The sequence below is a fragment of the Acipenser ruthenus genome, chromosome 14, assembly GCF_902713425.1.
Source record: "Acipenser ruthenus chromosome 14, fAciRut3.2 maternal haplotype, whole genome shotgun sequence".
Taxonomy (NCBI): domain Eukaryota; kingdom Metazoa; phylum Chordata; class Actinopteri; order Acipenseriformes; family Acipenseridae; genus Acipenser; species Acipenser ruthenus.
The window spans coordinates 35,652,369-35,670,089 of record NC_081202.1 but is presented as its reverse complement, the minus strand read 5'-3'; the positions used below and the strand labels follow the sequence as shown (position 1 = coordinate 35,670,089).

Genomic DNA, 17,721 nt, shown 5'->3' with positions numbered 1-17,721 from the left:
TTCAATCTCCACAGCACAATAAAGCAGCGTAAAATATACAACCGTATGTTCAATATAAACCGGTCGACTGCTTCCGTATCAAGAGGTCATGTGACACTAACAGATATAATAATAGCATTTCTTCGTTTTATTTAATTTTGTATTATTAAATATAAATGCAGACGCTAAAGCAATAATGAAGCTGATACTGTATTGAATGTACTATAAAAAGTAAGGTTTTGGCGTTCCCTTTTTTGTCATGTGACGAACGTGAAAAATGCAGATTCGTTTTTTAGGAACATTTATATAATTACAATAAAAAATCGTATTAAATGATAAATATTAAGTTTGTTTGATTTGACTTTACAAAATATATTCAATGTATTTATTTTGGGAATCGTTTTTGTCAAGTCATGTGACGGGTGCATCCAGTTCCAGCTGGAGGTTGGCGACAGTCAGCTGACCAGATCTTGGACATTTTAACATCTAGCGACTGCAGCAAAAACCCGATCATTTTGAATTTAAACAGCAGGGAGAGAAAAAAAAGGATCGTATTTAAAACGAGTCGAGTACGCCACTGATAGTCAAGAGGCAAGACCACCTTTAGCAGACAGCAATATATTCAGATCATTTTGCTTTTTAACTTTAATCAGAATATAATTCTCTATTCGCCGCAGCCATGGCACTCAGCGATGCAGATGTGCAGAAACAGGTACAGTGTGTTTTATTTATTAAACATTACGAAACATTACGTGGTTCACCGCATTCAGTGCTATTCGCCAGAAACGATTGTGCAGTAGGATTAATCTCAATAATTGTCTAATATTTTAAGTTTATAGGTTATTTAAGTGTAACTAAAAGAGTAACTGCTGATTTTACAGACCCTAATAGCACTAATATTGGACTACCTAATGTTGCTGTTTGGGTAAAACCAGCCATTATGTCATTCATCATCAATAACTCATTTAGAAACGTATATGCTGCCAACTCTAGTAAGTTCATATGCATTAATTATGCCAAAAAGTCCATATGCAATGCTTGTTTTTATTCTAATCTAATAAAACCATTCATAGTTTTTAGTGAGAGGTATAACTGTTAGGGATAATTCTAAGGACGGACTAAACCAGAAGAAAGTCTATTGGCAGCAGTCTTTTTGGGGTTTCTTATTACCAGTACAAATTCTACTGCCCAGTTATATTAATTTGTTTTGTGCAGCTAAATCTGCTGTCTTTGAATTAGTGTACAGAACACTAGTATGATATTTTAGTTTTTGATTTTCCTTTCCATAAAATGCGTCCAGTGGTACGTGAGATTGCAGAAAATGTGCGTCCTTGATTATAAACAATATAAATGAAACTAATATCTGAATATCTGAAGAAATTATTTCTTTTGATTTGTGTACGGTGCTCCTTTCATATCAAAACCCTGTGGTGTCAAAAAGGATCTCCGGTGATGCTTTGTATTTTCCTAAGTTGCTAATTATAACGTAAATGCTGCAGTTCCCCTTTTTAGTTTCTGAAAAGCAGGGAGTTGTTGTGTGTTTTTTTTTTTTTTTTTTTTTTTTTTTTTTTTTAACAAAGGGAATGGATGTTACAAACAGAAACAATTGTTAGTAACAGTTTAGGAATGACGTAGGTAAATGTTTTTACAATGTAATATTTTCAAGATGGCGTATTCATTGAATCACTTAAAGCCGTATAGCTTTCTGAAATAGAACTCTACTCTTTGGACGATGAAACAACCTTGGACTGTGACACATGGCTAATCTGACTTACATACATTTGTCCTTGAAGAATTATTCTTACATTAGCAATGTATTTTATCTTCAGAGCTCTGCTATGTCTCCTGTGTTTACCAACAAGCCTCTTTCCATTAAAAATCAGACCCAAAACAATGTGTATCTCTTTTCGCTGGTTTTCTAGTTTACAGTAAACTGTTTCCCCCTCCTTGCATCTCCACAGCGTTCCAGATCTGTAGCAGTTCTAGCTTGTTTGTGGTGGCATGGAACTGGGTACAGTAGATATAATCACTGAAGTTCTTAAAGCATGTCAAGGACTGTAGGTCTGGATTCAACCAAATCCAACTGGGGCTTGAGCCAGTCCTTCTGTGGCTCTCTAAACTAACAGACTCCATCACAGCCGTATTGGCAGGTTCAGTCTATCACCAGCACCAACAGTCTTCATCAGTTTGGAGGTTTATTACACTGTATTTACAGTGTTTTAATATATCAGTGTTTGAGTTTAACCATTGTATAATTACATTATGTATGTACAGGGGTGTGCAATTTTTGAAAGATACTTGTTGTCCAAGGGACAAAATGCTAGAAAAATCTACTTGTCCTTCTTAAAAATCTACTTGTCCCCTCCCTGTCGCACAAAACACACACAAAGTAGACTATAACTTGTAGGATTTTGGTTTTATTTAACAGTGAACACAATCAATCAATTAGTGATTAACAGGGGCGGATCTAGCCTTGTAGCTTCACTGGTTCACTAAATTCTTCAAGATGCATAAAAGGTTCCTTGTGACCCCACCTCGCCTCAACAAATGTACAACATACTTTAAGGAAATGTTCCTTTCAGTGCAGTTTGGAACACATTTGCTAGTAAATTTAAGTAACATCCTAAGAGTACTACTATAATGAGCAATACTTGGAGTTATTCTGAGACTTGTGGTCTAACGGTAATCAGTTTTGCCATAGCTGACGCCTGTCAGTTGATTTTCTTCCTCAAAAAGTCTTCCAATCTAAAATAGCTGAATAGCTTTGTATTATTCAGTTTACCTTGATATCGTGCAGATGTACTGATTTAAAGCATTTATTCATGATATTTTTCATACCGATTTGAAACAGGCACACCCGTAGGACTGTGATGTCACACCATGGGACGCTACACTGAAGTCTGAATGATGAGATAATGAGTTGTGATGCGACAAATAAGGAAATACAAGCTAGACATTGGGGAAACATTTTGAAACAAAATACACCATTTTAATTTGGTTTTTGTTTTTCAAAAGCAACACATGTTGAACATAAAAGTAAATGTGGACAACATCGGCCAGCCCCTTTTAGGGACAAATTGATTTTTTTAAGCACTTCATAGCCATTTTCAGTAACATTAAGTACAATAAGTAACATTAAGTATGGGAAACAAATATGACATTCTACTTTATAGCTCAAGATATTATTTCCATTTAAATGTAGTCTATTCCTTACACAGGAATTTTGTCCTTTTTTTTTTCTAAAATTCTAAAAGCATGCTACAAGGAAAGAGTCGCATGTAAAAGACGTGTTTTATGGGAGAAAGGGATCATACAGCAGATGTGCTGCAGGGGGAGGGGTTCAAAAGTATCACTCCACTGATCATGCTAGCTGATGATTTGAAATTTGTGACAGCTTCACAAAGCATGATGAAGGGGAAGGTTCTGGCTCCGAGATATGACTGACAACATCTTTCTTTTTGATTTCTGCCAACTATCCCTCGTCTTTTTCTGTCTAGCTTCAGTGAGGTCCTTGATTTGGGAAATCCTGTACTTGTCCCTAGCCTTCTTTGCCTGGTAGCTGAGGCAATAACACAGTAATGTTGATACTGAGGGGATGGTTATCAATGATTTCTATCTTACTAACACCCTCCCTAAATCGTGTTATACAAAGATTAATGGCACACCAAATTGAATGATAACAATGAGAGCAGTTACAATCATAAGGGACCACACAGGGTGGAGATTAAATATTAGGCCTATGGTACATAAATACAAATATGAGAATTCTCCTTTGGCTCTGGCTGTGTCTTTGATGAACCTTCCATAATATACCTCTTTGTGCCAGCAAGGCCTCTCTCTTAGCAGGATGGTTATTGATCTTTGCTCGGTACTTTGCTGTTCTCTCTTTGCTAGTGGGCATCTGGAAGCAAACAGAAGAAATAAAGGTTAAGAGATGTTAAAGAAAAATCTGTACATCATTATCAGTTGTGGTAGAACATTTTCCAAAGCACTAGCTATATTTGAAAATATGAAACATTTATCACTTAAAATCCTACAGCAATTCTTGGTAAATTATGTATACTGCCTTTATAGATTATACAAGGACATAGTGCCTCTTATGAGGCTAAAAATCCATTTGTTTCCTGTGGTGTGACGACTAGGTCCTATGGAGTGACGCTCAAATATCTGTCACAGCATAGAACATTTTCTATTTCTGATTCCAAACAGGCGCTTATAAAGCCATATATATCCTCTCATGACTTATTTGTTTTCAGTGTAAGAGAAGCAGTTTAAAAACCTGTTTTGATCAATTCCTTTTCTGTGTGTCACACTGAAGGACATACAGAATGTACATGTCTACAGGGAGGCATAGATGATGATTTAAAAGATATTTCTGAGAGACTAACTAACCTTGATGGAGTCCTCCAAAGGCCTGTTGAATTCCTAATGTCAAAAATGAAGTGTAGTCGTCTCCAAACATGCCTGAATTTCCTTGCAGATTCATCGTCACACCATTGGACATTGATTTTGGTGACAACCTTTTTAGATAATACTTTTGAACTCTGTCTTATAGTAGCACAGGATATCCAAGTAGAATTAATTTAGGAGCCTTAGCTAGCATTTTTAAAGCATAAAAGATGAACTTATTCAGAGTTTTTATTACTACACACCATTGGGGACAGTCACACCACAGGACCTTTTGACTCTTAAGTGATAAGTCAAACATGAAATAATCAATCTTTACTTAAAATGAAGGTGTATAGTGAGTAATTTTATGGAATATATAATTACAATTTTTTTATAATTGCATCAGTTATTTTGTAAGGACATGGTAGCGTTTTGTGTTTGACCTATATATATATATATATATATATATATATATATATATATATAATTAGAGGTGGGCAACGATATGGAAATTGTATATTGATATCCTGCACGTATTTCGATATCGATAATATCAGTCTTCCAAAACCCAGGTAATATATTAACAATTGCAACATCAAACATATATAGACATATGAAAAGCAATAGCTTTCTTTAACTTAGTGGTGCTTTGCTTTACAGTATCCATGGAGAAAAACAAGGTCTTGTTATATTGTTTTACTATTCCATCATCAGCCACCTCAAGACCAAAATATTTCAATCCTCGCTGTGCACAGACTTTAGCCAATCCGGAAGTAATTGAATCTTCAGCTGCTCTGCGTGTACATCCTGGCTCACGACACCTCTAAAAGTAGTAAGTACGGTGTCATGCTGAGTCTTGCATTATTTTGAGATGTGTTTTAAAAGTACATCTCATTTATAATACCGAAAGTTCACATTGTAAAAATACATTAACAGTGTAAGTGTTGAACCACTGAAGCATGCACTTTCAAAATAATGCAAAAACGGATCGCCAGTGGTGCTTACTCAGCCTGCAGCTTGCAAATAACATAGCTACCTCTGTGACTATAAAGGGGAGTTATTACATTTAAATAGACTTATTTATTATTATTATTATTTATTATTATTATTTATTTCTTAGCAGACGCCCTTATCCAGGGCGACTTACAATTGTTACAAGATATCACATTATACATTATTTCACATTGTACAGATATCACATTATTTTACATACAATTACCCATTTATACAGTTGGGTTTTTACTGGAGCAATCTAGGTAAAGTACCTTGCTCAAGGGTACAACAGCAGTGTCCCCCACTGGGGATTGAACCCACAACCCTCCGGTCAAGAGTCCAGAGCCCTAACCACTACTCCACATTGCTGCCCTATTTTGTTTTTAATGACAGGCTCCTCGGTATATATACTGTGTATGATTCTGTATGGCATGCTGTAGCAGTTAATGCATTATTCCTATGAATGTACTACATACATGATATAAAATGGTTATGTGACACATGTGGTGACGGGGCACCACCAACAGATCACATGGTACCGTACAGAAAGCATAAGGTGATGTTGATCAATCAGATGGCAGGAAGGATCACATCTAACAGTATGACTGGGAATGTTTATTTATTTTTAGTTTTGTTAATCTTTGGAAATACTGAAGTATGACCAACTTATCCCTTTTAAATCAGGGGTAGGCAACCTTCCATCCCACCAGACCCTTAATTATTTAATTGACCTCCAAAAGGGTGAATTTAAAGGAAGGGTCTGGTTGCAACAGGGATATCTTGCCCCAAAAAAGTGAATTAAAAAATTTAGTGACATCTTTCAACTCACCTACGGCTTAAGGTCAAGAAAATACAATTTACTGGGAAAAAAAAAAAAAAAGTTGGTTAAAAACAGGAAATTACATCAATTATTTGCCTCCTCAAAGCTCTATGGGTACAGTGGAAATTTCTGTGTAGTGGAAACAAGTCAATAGTTTCTTATAGTTTTCTGTCTAAGCTTCTGTTTCATTCTGGTTGTAACTATCTTGCTTTCACAGATCAAACACATGATGGCCTTCATTGAGCAGGAGGCCAATGAGAAAGCTGAGGAAATCGATGCAAAGGTAAGATGACCTTGTCTGTATTCTCTACAGGCACCCGTGCCAATGGATAATGCATCCGCTTACATTTTCAGATCATTTTTAATAATTTGCCATCAACATTCAGGTGAGCTATTGAATGTTGTTATTGATTGAATAATCAGTAGTGAGAATTATTCATTTAGGGTAGTCGGGAGCTGCCATATAGTAGATCTATGTGACGTGGGCTTGATCAGTTGGCACGATCTAGTGATCTGCCAATTTTGATAGATAACGTACAGATAACGCACAACTCATATGCATATAGTGTGTAAAAGTATGCACATTCAACTTCAGTGCTTTTCTACATTTCCTTGTACGTTTTTCTTATCCAGGCAGAAGAAGAGTTTAACATTGAGAAGGGTCGTCTCGTACAAACTCAGAGATTGAAGATTATGGAGTACTATGAAAAAAAAGAGAAGCAGATCGAACAGCAAAAGAAAATGTGAGTTCCTTCCCTGTCAGGCAGGGATTTCCATTGTGTGTTTTACAGATAGTGAAGGTTAGGTGGTACAGTATTAACAAGATGCAATGCGTGATGCTGCAGCTGTTGCTGAATAAATATTTTAGTAACACTCCTGTAGTATGTTAAACTTGCTTTAGGCTTGTTGCAAGTTTTGTTGTGTTTTTTTTTTTTCTCCTGATGCTACCAAGGCGTAATTACCCCTCGTGTTCAATTGCTGGGCACAAGCTTTTACTTCACTGCAATGATATTAAAATAATCACGATGTGGGGAGAGGAATGGAGTGAAAAGGTATGTGGGCGGTACAATCATCGATATTTATTTGAACGATTCGATTCTGTGTGCCGAATTCATCAACTGCTATTTGGAGACTTAACTGACAGCCCTACTTCCCTGTGGCTTCACTTAAACTGGGAATTTATATTATGTGCTAATGCAAAACCACCTGCCCTAATATCTGTGTGTAGATCTGGATGATTTGAAATGCTTCCATTTTATACTTTTCTAATTGCAAAACACCTGCCATAACACTGTCAGTCTGGTCTATGGGCAGCAGGATGGAGCTTATTCAACAAGACTAGATTTATAAAGGTTTATAACTTGTTCCAGAGGTGATGCAGCAAAGTCACTCCTATAGAAAGGCCAGTAGTCAAATAGTCCCTGTCCCCTCCCCCATTTTGACACTGTTCCATCTGAAACAGTAATTTGTGCACTCTTGAATATGAAAGCAACAGCCAATCAAAGGCCTACCGTCCTCTTCCTTTGTCCATCCCCACTGGGGATGAAATCTGCTGCGAAGGGGATACAGTAAAGATGATGTACGTACATGGGCCACACTTCACATTTATCCATGTATCTGAATCCATTATCCAACTATCCGTCAGCCTGTGTGCCACACTTCACATTTATCCATGTGTCTGAACTCCTTATCCAACTATCCGTCAGTCTGTGTGCCTGTCACAAAGACGGCTGCAGTGGGTGACGTCAGACCAGAAACAGGAAGTAACACACAGAGACTTGGGGTTTTGATGAAGCGCTCAACATTTAATAATTAAACAGAACAGAAAATAAAAGGTTTTAACACAAAACAGGACACGGCACTTGAGGCCAAAATAAAGAGACAAACAAAACGGACTAACATTAACAAACGGTGGACTCAGACAAACAAACACGGTGAGTTTAAACAACTATACTTTACTTCACTTCACTTCTCTCCACACCCGTTCTCCACTCACCGAACACACAACCCCGAGCGAGTGAAAACATGCTGCTTTTATGCAGTTGTACTCGATTGCTAGTCAATCATTCAATTGGAATCTCGGTACAACTGCACGTGAATTAATTAAAGTGCACTTTCCCGTGTTCACATACTAATACTTTAAATGCACGTGATGTGATGTGCCATCCTCGTGCCTAAATACAAATATACAATTTAAATACTCGTGCTGCACACACCCATTTATATCCCGTGTACCAATGACTATACACCAACATTAACACACGCAACATACAACATATAAACAAAATACGCACAAGGGCGTGGCCACATTGCCACTCTTTATCCAACTATCCGTCAGCCTGTGTGCCACACTTCACATTTATCCATGTATCTGAACTCCTTATCTAGTTATCCATCAGTCTGTGTGCCACACTTCACATTTATCTGAACCCCTTATCCAGTTATCCATCAGTCTGTGTGCCACACTTCACATTTATCTGAACCCTTTATCCAGTTATCCATCAGTCTGTGTGCCACACTTCACATTTATCCATGTATCTGAACTTCTTATCCAGTTATCCATCAGTCTGTGTGCCACACTTCACATTTATCTGAACCCCTTATCCAATTATCATGCCACATGGCGTTAATATTATTATTACTGAGAGTCACATTCTGGAGTTATATGCAGGTGTCTGACTGTTTGTCCATCAGTCTGTATGTCACACTTCTATCTGGAGAATGGCTCATCAAATTGTGATTAAACATTTCATTGCTAATTCTTCTATACTATTCTGTACATACTGTTGATTTGTCACGGTCATTCACTTTTTCATCATACTGATGGCTCTTATTCTGAATTCAAAGCCAATGCGTGTGGATGTGTGTTACTGATATATTTGTTTATTAATTGCATCTTAATTTAAAATTGCAGATTGCATTGCAGGTTGGGATTGTATTGGCGGCATAAATTATTCTGTCCTGGGAGGGGGCAGCCCGTTTAGACAATGTGTATTTAAACTTTCTAATGTGTGGGCTTGTGTTTTTATTTATTTATTTTTAGTCAAAAGCTTTAGCTGTTCCCTACTGCTTTATTTAACAGTCAAATGTCCAACTTGATGAACCAGGCCAGGCTGAAAGTCCTCAAGGCCAGAGATGACTTGATTTCGGTCAGTACCATGAGTTTATTTCTCTTTGCATACATCACGCTGGGGGTTAATTTCTGTTTAATTTATTAAACGTTTAAACATCTCAGGTGGGTTTCCCATACCTTGATTAGCACTAATTGTGGACTAGTTTGCCTATGGTAACATTGGGTAGTTCCAGATTAGTGCTAATCAGGTTCTGTGAGACCAGCCTATTGTCAATGTTTGTAGCCAATGTTTGTATTACTTTTTTTTTTTTTTTTTTTTAATAAATTACAGCAACATGTATTTGTGTGTAAGACGGTGTGTGTTCAGCATTTAAATCTGTATGGTTAGTACTGTGAATAAATATGCAAATAAATTGGCCTACTTTATACATTTACACATGTCTTGCATATTTTTGACAGTGGTTAACTGCTTAGGCAAAATTCTTTCTAAATGTTGAAATGACTCTGAACAATTGTATTTCACAGCACTAATCTGGGGCTACTATACCTGAGGTAACTAACATTAGGAAATTCAGGATGAGTGCTGATCAGGGAATGTGAGACCTGTAGTTAAGCAATTAAAATATTTATAGTAATCCTTCCACTGATCTTATAGAAATGTGACCAAGCATGTTCTGTAATATAACTTTTGTTTCATTACAGTAAAGACTTCCTTAACCTCTGACATAACACATTTCAAGTATTTCTGCATCGCGTTGCACCTGAAACGATTTAGAATCATTCTTATTCGAGATAGGATGGAGACGCAGTGATGGCTGTGCTATATTGAAACGAATTAGAATCATTCTTATTCGAGATAGGATGGAGACGCAGTGATGGCTGTGCTATATTGAAACGATTCAGAATCATTCTTATTCGAGATAGGATGGAGACGCAGTGATGGCTGTGCTATATTGAAACGATTTAGAATCATTCTTATTCGAGATAGGATGGATACGCAGTGATGGCTGTGCTATATTAGATTGATAGGCTGTAATGGTTGTGTGTTTCTTGCGTCAGGATCTGTTGAACGAAGCCAGACAGAGGCTGGGAAAGATTGCGAAGGATCCGGTCAGGTATGCCACCTTGCTGGAAGGACTAGTGCTGCAGGTAAAGTTTTTCACTGTGTGCTCCTGGAAAAGCCTGAATGTAGTTATAGTCCCATCAGTTTTACTGTGCGTTTTAAAGATAACATCCTGGTGGTTCAAATTCAAGATGGAGGCGAGATGTCATCCTGTAGTTATAGCTATTATAAAACAAGTGTGTTGGACTTTCCTTTTTATTAAAGTCCTTGATTTAGTGAAACTTAACATTTATCGCCGGATCTCTTTTTGGAATCCTATGTTGCGTTCATTCAAATCAAATAACAGAATAGCCGGGTGAATCGCACTGTTCCATATCGGCTGTTAAATATAAGTTTAAACATACTTTAGTTTTCAAACATTATACATGTCCTACAACAAGAATGCTCCATGAACGTCCATAGATTGCTGTGGTTATTTCCCTCATGAGGATAGACGTCGGGCGATCGTGGGTTATATTTATAACCGTAGTACTCTATGAATGCTCATGGTGTTTTCTCGATTTAGAAAAAGTCTGATTTACTTAATCAGAACAACGAATAAAAGGTTAAAGTGTTACACGGCACACTGGAAAGTTTACAAGAAACGTATTACGTTACCTTTCCTGTGTCCCGTCCTTGTCTCAGTTTCAGTATAACACTGACATATTCACACACCATGGATCATAAATCAACTGGGCAACACATTTCTCAACATTTACTCGGGAGCGTTCGCCAGGAGAAGTAAATCTCTTCTAAGGTTCACAGTGTATCCAGATCACGCTCCCTCCTACAACAATTCTGGTTTTCTGTTCCCACAATACACCGCTCATTTCAATCGGAGCCCCAGCATTGTTGCAGAAGAGGGGTGAAAAAAAATACGGGATACAACAAAGATACAGCAATGGGTTTCATGTAAACACTGCAGGAGCTTCTGTAACACTTTAAATGTGCCCATGGTGGCTGTGAGTTTTTTACACGGCATATGTATATTACTAAGCGCTTGTTAGTAATATTCTTTTAACTAGTGTCGATTGTTACAGTTAATGATCCATATATATAAAAAAATACATAAAAGTAACTATTGCTGATTCATCAGTTCTTGTTTTGGCTACCCCTGTTGACTGTGGAGAGGTTTGGTACAACCTCTATAATAACACATTATTTATCTGGCAGGGATTTTATCAGCTACTGGAGCCCTCTGTGGTTATCCGTTGCCGTAAACAGGATCTTCCCATGGTGAAGGTAATTGTATTCTATTTTCAGTCTTCAACTTTGACCAAGTTTCTTTCTTTAGGTTAAAGGAGGTTTGGGAAGAAAGCACTGTCCAATATGGCTTAGCAAGGCTTATCTAAGGACTTTTACATACAGTAACCCAAATTTAGAAATACTGAAATAAAATGAATACCGTACATCTATAACAAATGTCTCTCGTCAGAATCTAGGTCCTTGTGCCTGATTAATGGTGCTAATGATGGTACAGTCCAACATGGCAGATGGCAGGCTAATGTTATTTAGAGGGTGATGTAACTTAAAAAAAAGGATGGTGAGTAAGTAGATTCAAGAAAATGCACGGAGTCCTTTTCTTCATTCAGTTGATAGGTTTATTGAAATATGCAGGGAGTCTGGTCCCAGGTACAGGACAAACAGAATACTCGTTCTTACAATTGTTGCATGACATTAAATACCCTTCTGCATAGGTGTCTGTCTCTCTCCTCCTCTTTCTCTGACACTTAACCAATAGAAAAGGTACAACTCATTATCCTGTTACCATATATTTCATTTAGTGTGAGTGTGTGTGTGTGTGTGATCTAGTGTGAAGACCTCTGAACTCAGTGCATTCTTCAGACCCCTGGTGCCACAAAGGTCCATACATCTGGTTTTTGTTATCTTCTTGAGACCTTTTCTCTTTGGATCTCTCTGAAGTCTTAGAGCCTGGCTCCTTCTGGTCCCCTTGAAAACTAGCTTTATGACCCCGTCATAAACCAGATGTATTTTCTAAGCAAAAACCTGTTAACTAGTTTTATACCCCAGTGGACTCCCCGAAGGGCAAGCTTCTTTCATGTCAGGGCTGGAGATCAAAGGACTTGTTTGTACAGCCGTGTGCTGCTGGCCAGCCATTTGCTTTGACACAAAAGAATCTTTTTCAGTTGTTACAACTTCAGAGTAACTTCTCTACCATCTTGCAGCTTTCATCTATCACAGCAGTGCTTGTATTTTTGGAATTAACAGTTTTTTCTATCCAATGTTAAATCACTTTTCAGAAAAATAACATGAATACAGCCGTCATTCCTCATGCGTAGCAAACTGCTATTCAATACTTGTTCCATGTTTTCCAACAGAGGGACTGTCCAAAGCATGTGATTTTGTTCAGTATTGTACAACTGAGTTTGTTGAAACCTGTGTTGTGTGCATTTGTTTAGGCTGCCGTACAGAAGAATATTCCCATCTTCAAAGCAGCTGTGAAGAAGGATATTAATGTTCGCATTGACCAGGATAACTTCCTGCCACCAGAAATGTAAGAATTAGTAGTTTCTCTTGAAAAGATTTCAAACAAAGTTAATTTTCCATGCTTATGCCGTCTCAAGCACCTTATGGACTATTTTCACAAAGATTTAACTTCTGAGTTGTTATTAAAGGTTTTTATTCCGCTGCGTGTCCATTAGGGGCGTGCCAATACTTGTATATTCTGAGTAATTCCCTTTAAGAAATTTAAGAAGAAACCAAACAAGCATATTAATGAATGTGCTAATTTCACAACATGACACGCTTCCCTCGTCTGCAACTGAGTGCCAATCAATGACAATTTAGTTTTCATTGAATGGTTTACAAGCTGACTTTTTTACTGCCATACCAAAGTCATAAACTGTCTCAAACAGAGCTACAGCTGTGCAAACTGGGATATGTAGTACGGGTTTGCCTTGGGGACTACAATCCCACAATTCACTGCAGAGATTACACATTTTAGTAAATAAAAAAAATATTTTACATCGGAAGGATAAAAGGAGATTGCAGATAAAATGTACTTGCTTGGACCTCTCAGAACTACATTTCCCATCCTCCTCCTGCTTGCATGTAACAGATGGATTTAACAGTGAGCAGGAGGAGGATGGGAAATGTAGTTCTGAGAGGTCCATGCGGGTACATGGGAAGCCATCTTGAGGCAGGGAATGCAATTTAAGTTTAAAAAAGTGGTCAAAATGAAAAAAAAAATAATTAAACAATACACACACCTTACGTAAACAGTTGTAGCAACACATGGGAATATGTAACACACAATAAAATAAAAAAGGTCCTTATATACCCTTTAAAAATCATCAAATGAAAGAGAACGATGGGTTTAAAATATCACTGTATTAGATTAACTTCCTACCAGTGCAAAATGACTGGGTAAGGTGTTTGTTTCCAGTCCCCTGAAAAGGGTTCAATTCCCAGGGTGTATTTGGTTTTGCTGTTTTTTTACTTGGTATTACCAGAATAATGTTAATTTACACTGCTGTATATCCCAGATCTGGAGGTGTGGAAATCTATAACGCTAATGGAAAAATCAGAGTGGCCAACACCTTGGAAAGCAGACTGGATCTTATGGCACAACAGGTATGGAATTGAATTGGGGTTCCTCACAATGTATAGTGAAGGCATTCGCACTTGTTTGTGTGTCACACATCATGTTTGCATATGTCTTGAGAACTGTTTATCCAATTGTGATAGCTTGCTGGAGACATTCTTTAGTACAGGTTGTTATAAAACTATAGGGGGTAACAAGAGGTGGTGTGTAGGTGACACTTTAGTTTTTTTTTTTCAACAGCAGTGGTTTTCAACCAGTGATACGTGTGTACCAATACTGGTACACACCCGCAGTTGTTCTTTATGACAATATGATTTCTCAACCACTAATGCTTGTAAGTGCAGAGGTGTTAACACAAGCGTCAACACAAACAGATTTATTTTTTGTCTGTTGCATCTTGCATCCCAGATATAATAGATTTAGTTACATTGCTTACTGTTAGGAGTTTAAGGATGGTTTAAAAGAAGCAGGAACGGTAATTTTAAGAGTATCGTTACCATAATGAAAAACAGTAATGTAGAGTTTTGTACTAAGCAGGGTGAGCTGTTGTAGGGAGAATTTTTTTTTCAAACTGACCATTTTAAGAAACGTGAAAGCAGAACGCACAGAAATGCTTGGGACTGTAATTAGGAAGTGTACTGCTGAGAAAAAAATAAGGGAATTCAAAATGAAATATACTGCAGCTTTCTTGATTGCAGCAAAAAAAAAAAAAAAAGACATTCACTATATTTAGCTCTCAGATTGTGCTACTGAAAATATCTAAAAACTATATGACCATGTTCTTGCTGTGGTGTATTTGATATCGTAAATATAGCAGAACGAACTCCCTGCAATTTAAACTTGTTTTTACTTAAAAATGAATAGTAATATGTAATCATAAGAGCTGTCTGTGTTACATGCTGTCAGATCAGGACTTCACTAACACTGAGCATGGGAGCTGCAGCATGCTATTTCCCATGTTACAACTGAACACAAAGACATTATTACTGTAGTTAAATGTATACTAGAAAGTTGATTTCTGCAAATATTGTACCATTTAAACTATCTGTGCCTACCATTTTTACAGGATTCACATTTGAAAGTCCCTTTTCCATTTTCAGATTCTATTTTTAAAGTTTTATATTAGCTCCTCAAGAAGTATATCGATTGTTGAGTAGGATAAATAATAGGACTACCTCCCTGATTTAGTATTTTATTCTTTCCTTTGCAGATGATGCCTGAAATCCGAGTTGCTCTCTTTGGTGCAAACCCGAACAGGAAATTCTTGGATTAGTGCACTCCGCACCCATCGCTGCTGGATAAGCAGATAAGGGTGGTTTTAAACAGGGGTGAAAAAAAAAACAAAACATGTGACGTTTATATAAATATATTTAAAGACTCCATTCTGTGTAGGTACTGTAAAACTTTGTTTAGTGGAGAGATATGAGTGTTGTTGTATAGCCCTGTGTTTTATTTGTTAGAGGTAAAAAATAAAAAATAAAAGTCATGCATCAATGTAACTGCAATACTGTTATTTACCACCAGGAGGTGATATTGCGTGGCTTGACTTGGTGGTTCAAATAAAACTAAATATAGAAATACAGAACAGGTTATCACATGCTTACTGTACCGTATGTCTATACATCATAGTTATCTTCTGTCTCGTGACTAGCTTGATGCAGAACAACCCTCCTTCCTAAGCCTTGCAGTTTGTCTTTTGCAGTGCAGTGTGACTGGTAGATCTGTTTGTGTGTTGTAGATTAAAGACGGACAATAAAAAAGCCATTCCTGTCTTAATGATAATGCAAGCCTCCAGTGTTAAGTGATTGAGACTAGGAAACTATTTAATTGAAAATGAAATATGACTTTGGTATCATTTCATCTGCTGTATCTGTGGTTTCAAAAAATAAAGATGCTCGGCCTTCTTAAACCTCAACCTCAAGAATAAATAATTGTCTTCCTGAGCCCCAATACTGATTCAACACGCAGTCAACATACACCTCCTTATGATGATCAAGTCGTCACTGTCTTGGTGTGTATTGCGTTGAACTGCTGTCCAGCCTTCATACACAAAACCACAATATAAACACAAACAAAACAAGGCAGTGTGTGTGTATACAGGGAGCAGGTGCCACAGTGCCAAGGACAGCCATGCTGGGAGGCTGTTCCCTATTGGGCATCAGTGTATCAGCAATGGCAGAACGACAGGAAAGTGGTCACCATGAGAGACTGCGGTGACCACCACCACCAGCAGTGACAGGCAGGATGGGTAGAGAGCTTTTCAAGTCCAGATAGAATGGATTAGACCCCTTCCAGCATCTTGTGGAGCCTCTGGCACATTGTGTCAATGCTGTGATCTGGAAAAACAGTGAGCCCAACCCAATATTAGCTTCAGGTCCTAATAAAGCCTTAACACAGAGTATATAGAATTTATATTATACACACTTTGTTATAACCATTAAGAATTATTGCAAACCTCATAAAAGTGTAAGATTGGAGGCTGCACCATTGTGAAAGAATTAACACCTAGAAACTTAACGGGATTCACAAACCTTGGTTAGCAGTTGTTAAATGTTTAAATAAAACAGTATTTTGTACAATGTACTTTAAGTACTTTTTTTTGGGGGGGGGGGGGGGGCTGTCTAACAAAATATAAAGCGTGCATCACCTATGTAAATTTTGAGTTAAATAGTTTTTTCATCAAGTGCAGCCTGCCTCATTTGGCCACCAAAAAAATAATTTTAAAAAAGATAGACTTAAATACAACAATAAATAAAATTAAAATATTAAGAAAATAGCTATCCGTAAGAAAACGCTATCCCTGTATTATTTGCTAATCCTTTTTCGACTGCGTATATATTTATTATAAACCTACATATGTAATATATACCCGTTTTCTTAGAGAACCGCATCTTCAGCCATTCTGATCTTTATGGTCATCTACGAACGGAGGTAAAATCCAGCACTTTAGGTTAATGATATAAAACTTATCCAGTCAAAATGTTAGTACAGTACATACACTGGTCGTAACTCTTCAATAGGTTACCCTACTAGCCCACTTTTGCCACTACATAGTATAATAATAATAATAATAATAATAATAATAATAATAATAATAATATTAATAATAAATATCTGAATCCGAATACGCCGGACAGCGCAAGGCTCTCGTCAGTATAAGGTGATTATATTTTGTTTTTATTGTGGATCCAGTATAGCGGTAGTGCATTCGAGTTCAACACATTTCTCAGTAGATGCTCATCCACCCAGCATTTCTGGAACTTTTCTGGAAGTCTTGCAGTATGCTGATGTTAAACCCACTATTTATTTATTTATTTATTTATTTATTTATTTAACAAATTCGTGGAACCAACGGTTTCTACCAACATGCTAATTGTATACATTTCGGGGTACAAACGCGACCCTTTTGTCTTTGGTAGGTATTATTGATTGATTGATTGATTGATTGATTGTATTTGTATAGCGCCTTTCATACATGGTATCTCAGAGCGCTTTACAGAACGTATGCATAATCATCATCATCAAAAAACAAAAACAAACAAAAAAAACAGTAAAACCACAAAATGAACAACATACAATTATATTAATAGCAATAAATAACATACTACATATCTAGAGAAGACAATTATAAAAAAGGAAATAAGTACAAAATACAAGGAGATAAATAAGAACGATAGATAAAATACAATATGTAGCTGATATAAATAGATACCAGCAACTTTATATCTAAATTAGGTTAAAAAAAACTAAACTATAAAAGTGAGTCTTTAATCTTGATTTAAAAATACCGACCGAAGCAG

At 37.0% G+C, this 17,721-nt stretch overlaps 1 protein-coding gene across 1 annotated transcript; it reads left to right on the top strand.

Moving 5' to 3' along the window:
• The first annotated feature begins 424 nt into the window (after positions 1 to 424).
• On the top strand, positions 425 to 15,836 carry LOC117419421 (V-type proton ATPase subunit E 1-like). Its single transcript, XM_034032151.3, has 9 exons — positions 425 to 691; positions 6,399 to 6,464; positions 6,815 to 6,924; positions 9,264 to 9,330; positions 10,314 to 10,403; positions 11,530 to 11,598; positions 12,777 to 12,871; positions 13,863 to 13,950; positions 15,132 to 15,836. The coding sequence occupies exons 1-9, from the start codon at positions 659 to 661 to the stop codon at positions 15,192 to 15,194; spliced, it is 681 nt and encodes a 226-aa protein (XP_033888042.1). The 5' UTR covers positions 425 to 658; the 3' UTR covers positions 15,195 to 15,836.
• The last annotated feature ends 1,885 nt before the right edge of the window (positions 15,837 to 17,721 follow it).

Bases quoted from the DNA above. Each gene is read 5' to 3' on its own strand.
- LOC117419421 (XM_034032151.3), top strand. From the start codon at position 659: ATGGCACTCAGCGATGCAGATGTGCAGAAACAG. The intron at 6,925-9,263 runs GTGAGTTCCTTC...TTTATTTAACAG, and splicing joins ATCGAACAGCAAAAGAAAAT to TCAAATGTCCAACTTGATGA. The intron at 12,872-13,862 runs GTAAGAATTAGT...TGTATATCCCAG, and splicing joins AACTTCCTGCCACCAGAAAT to ATCTGGAGGTGTGGAAATCT.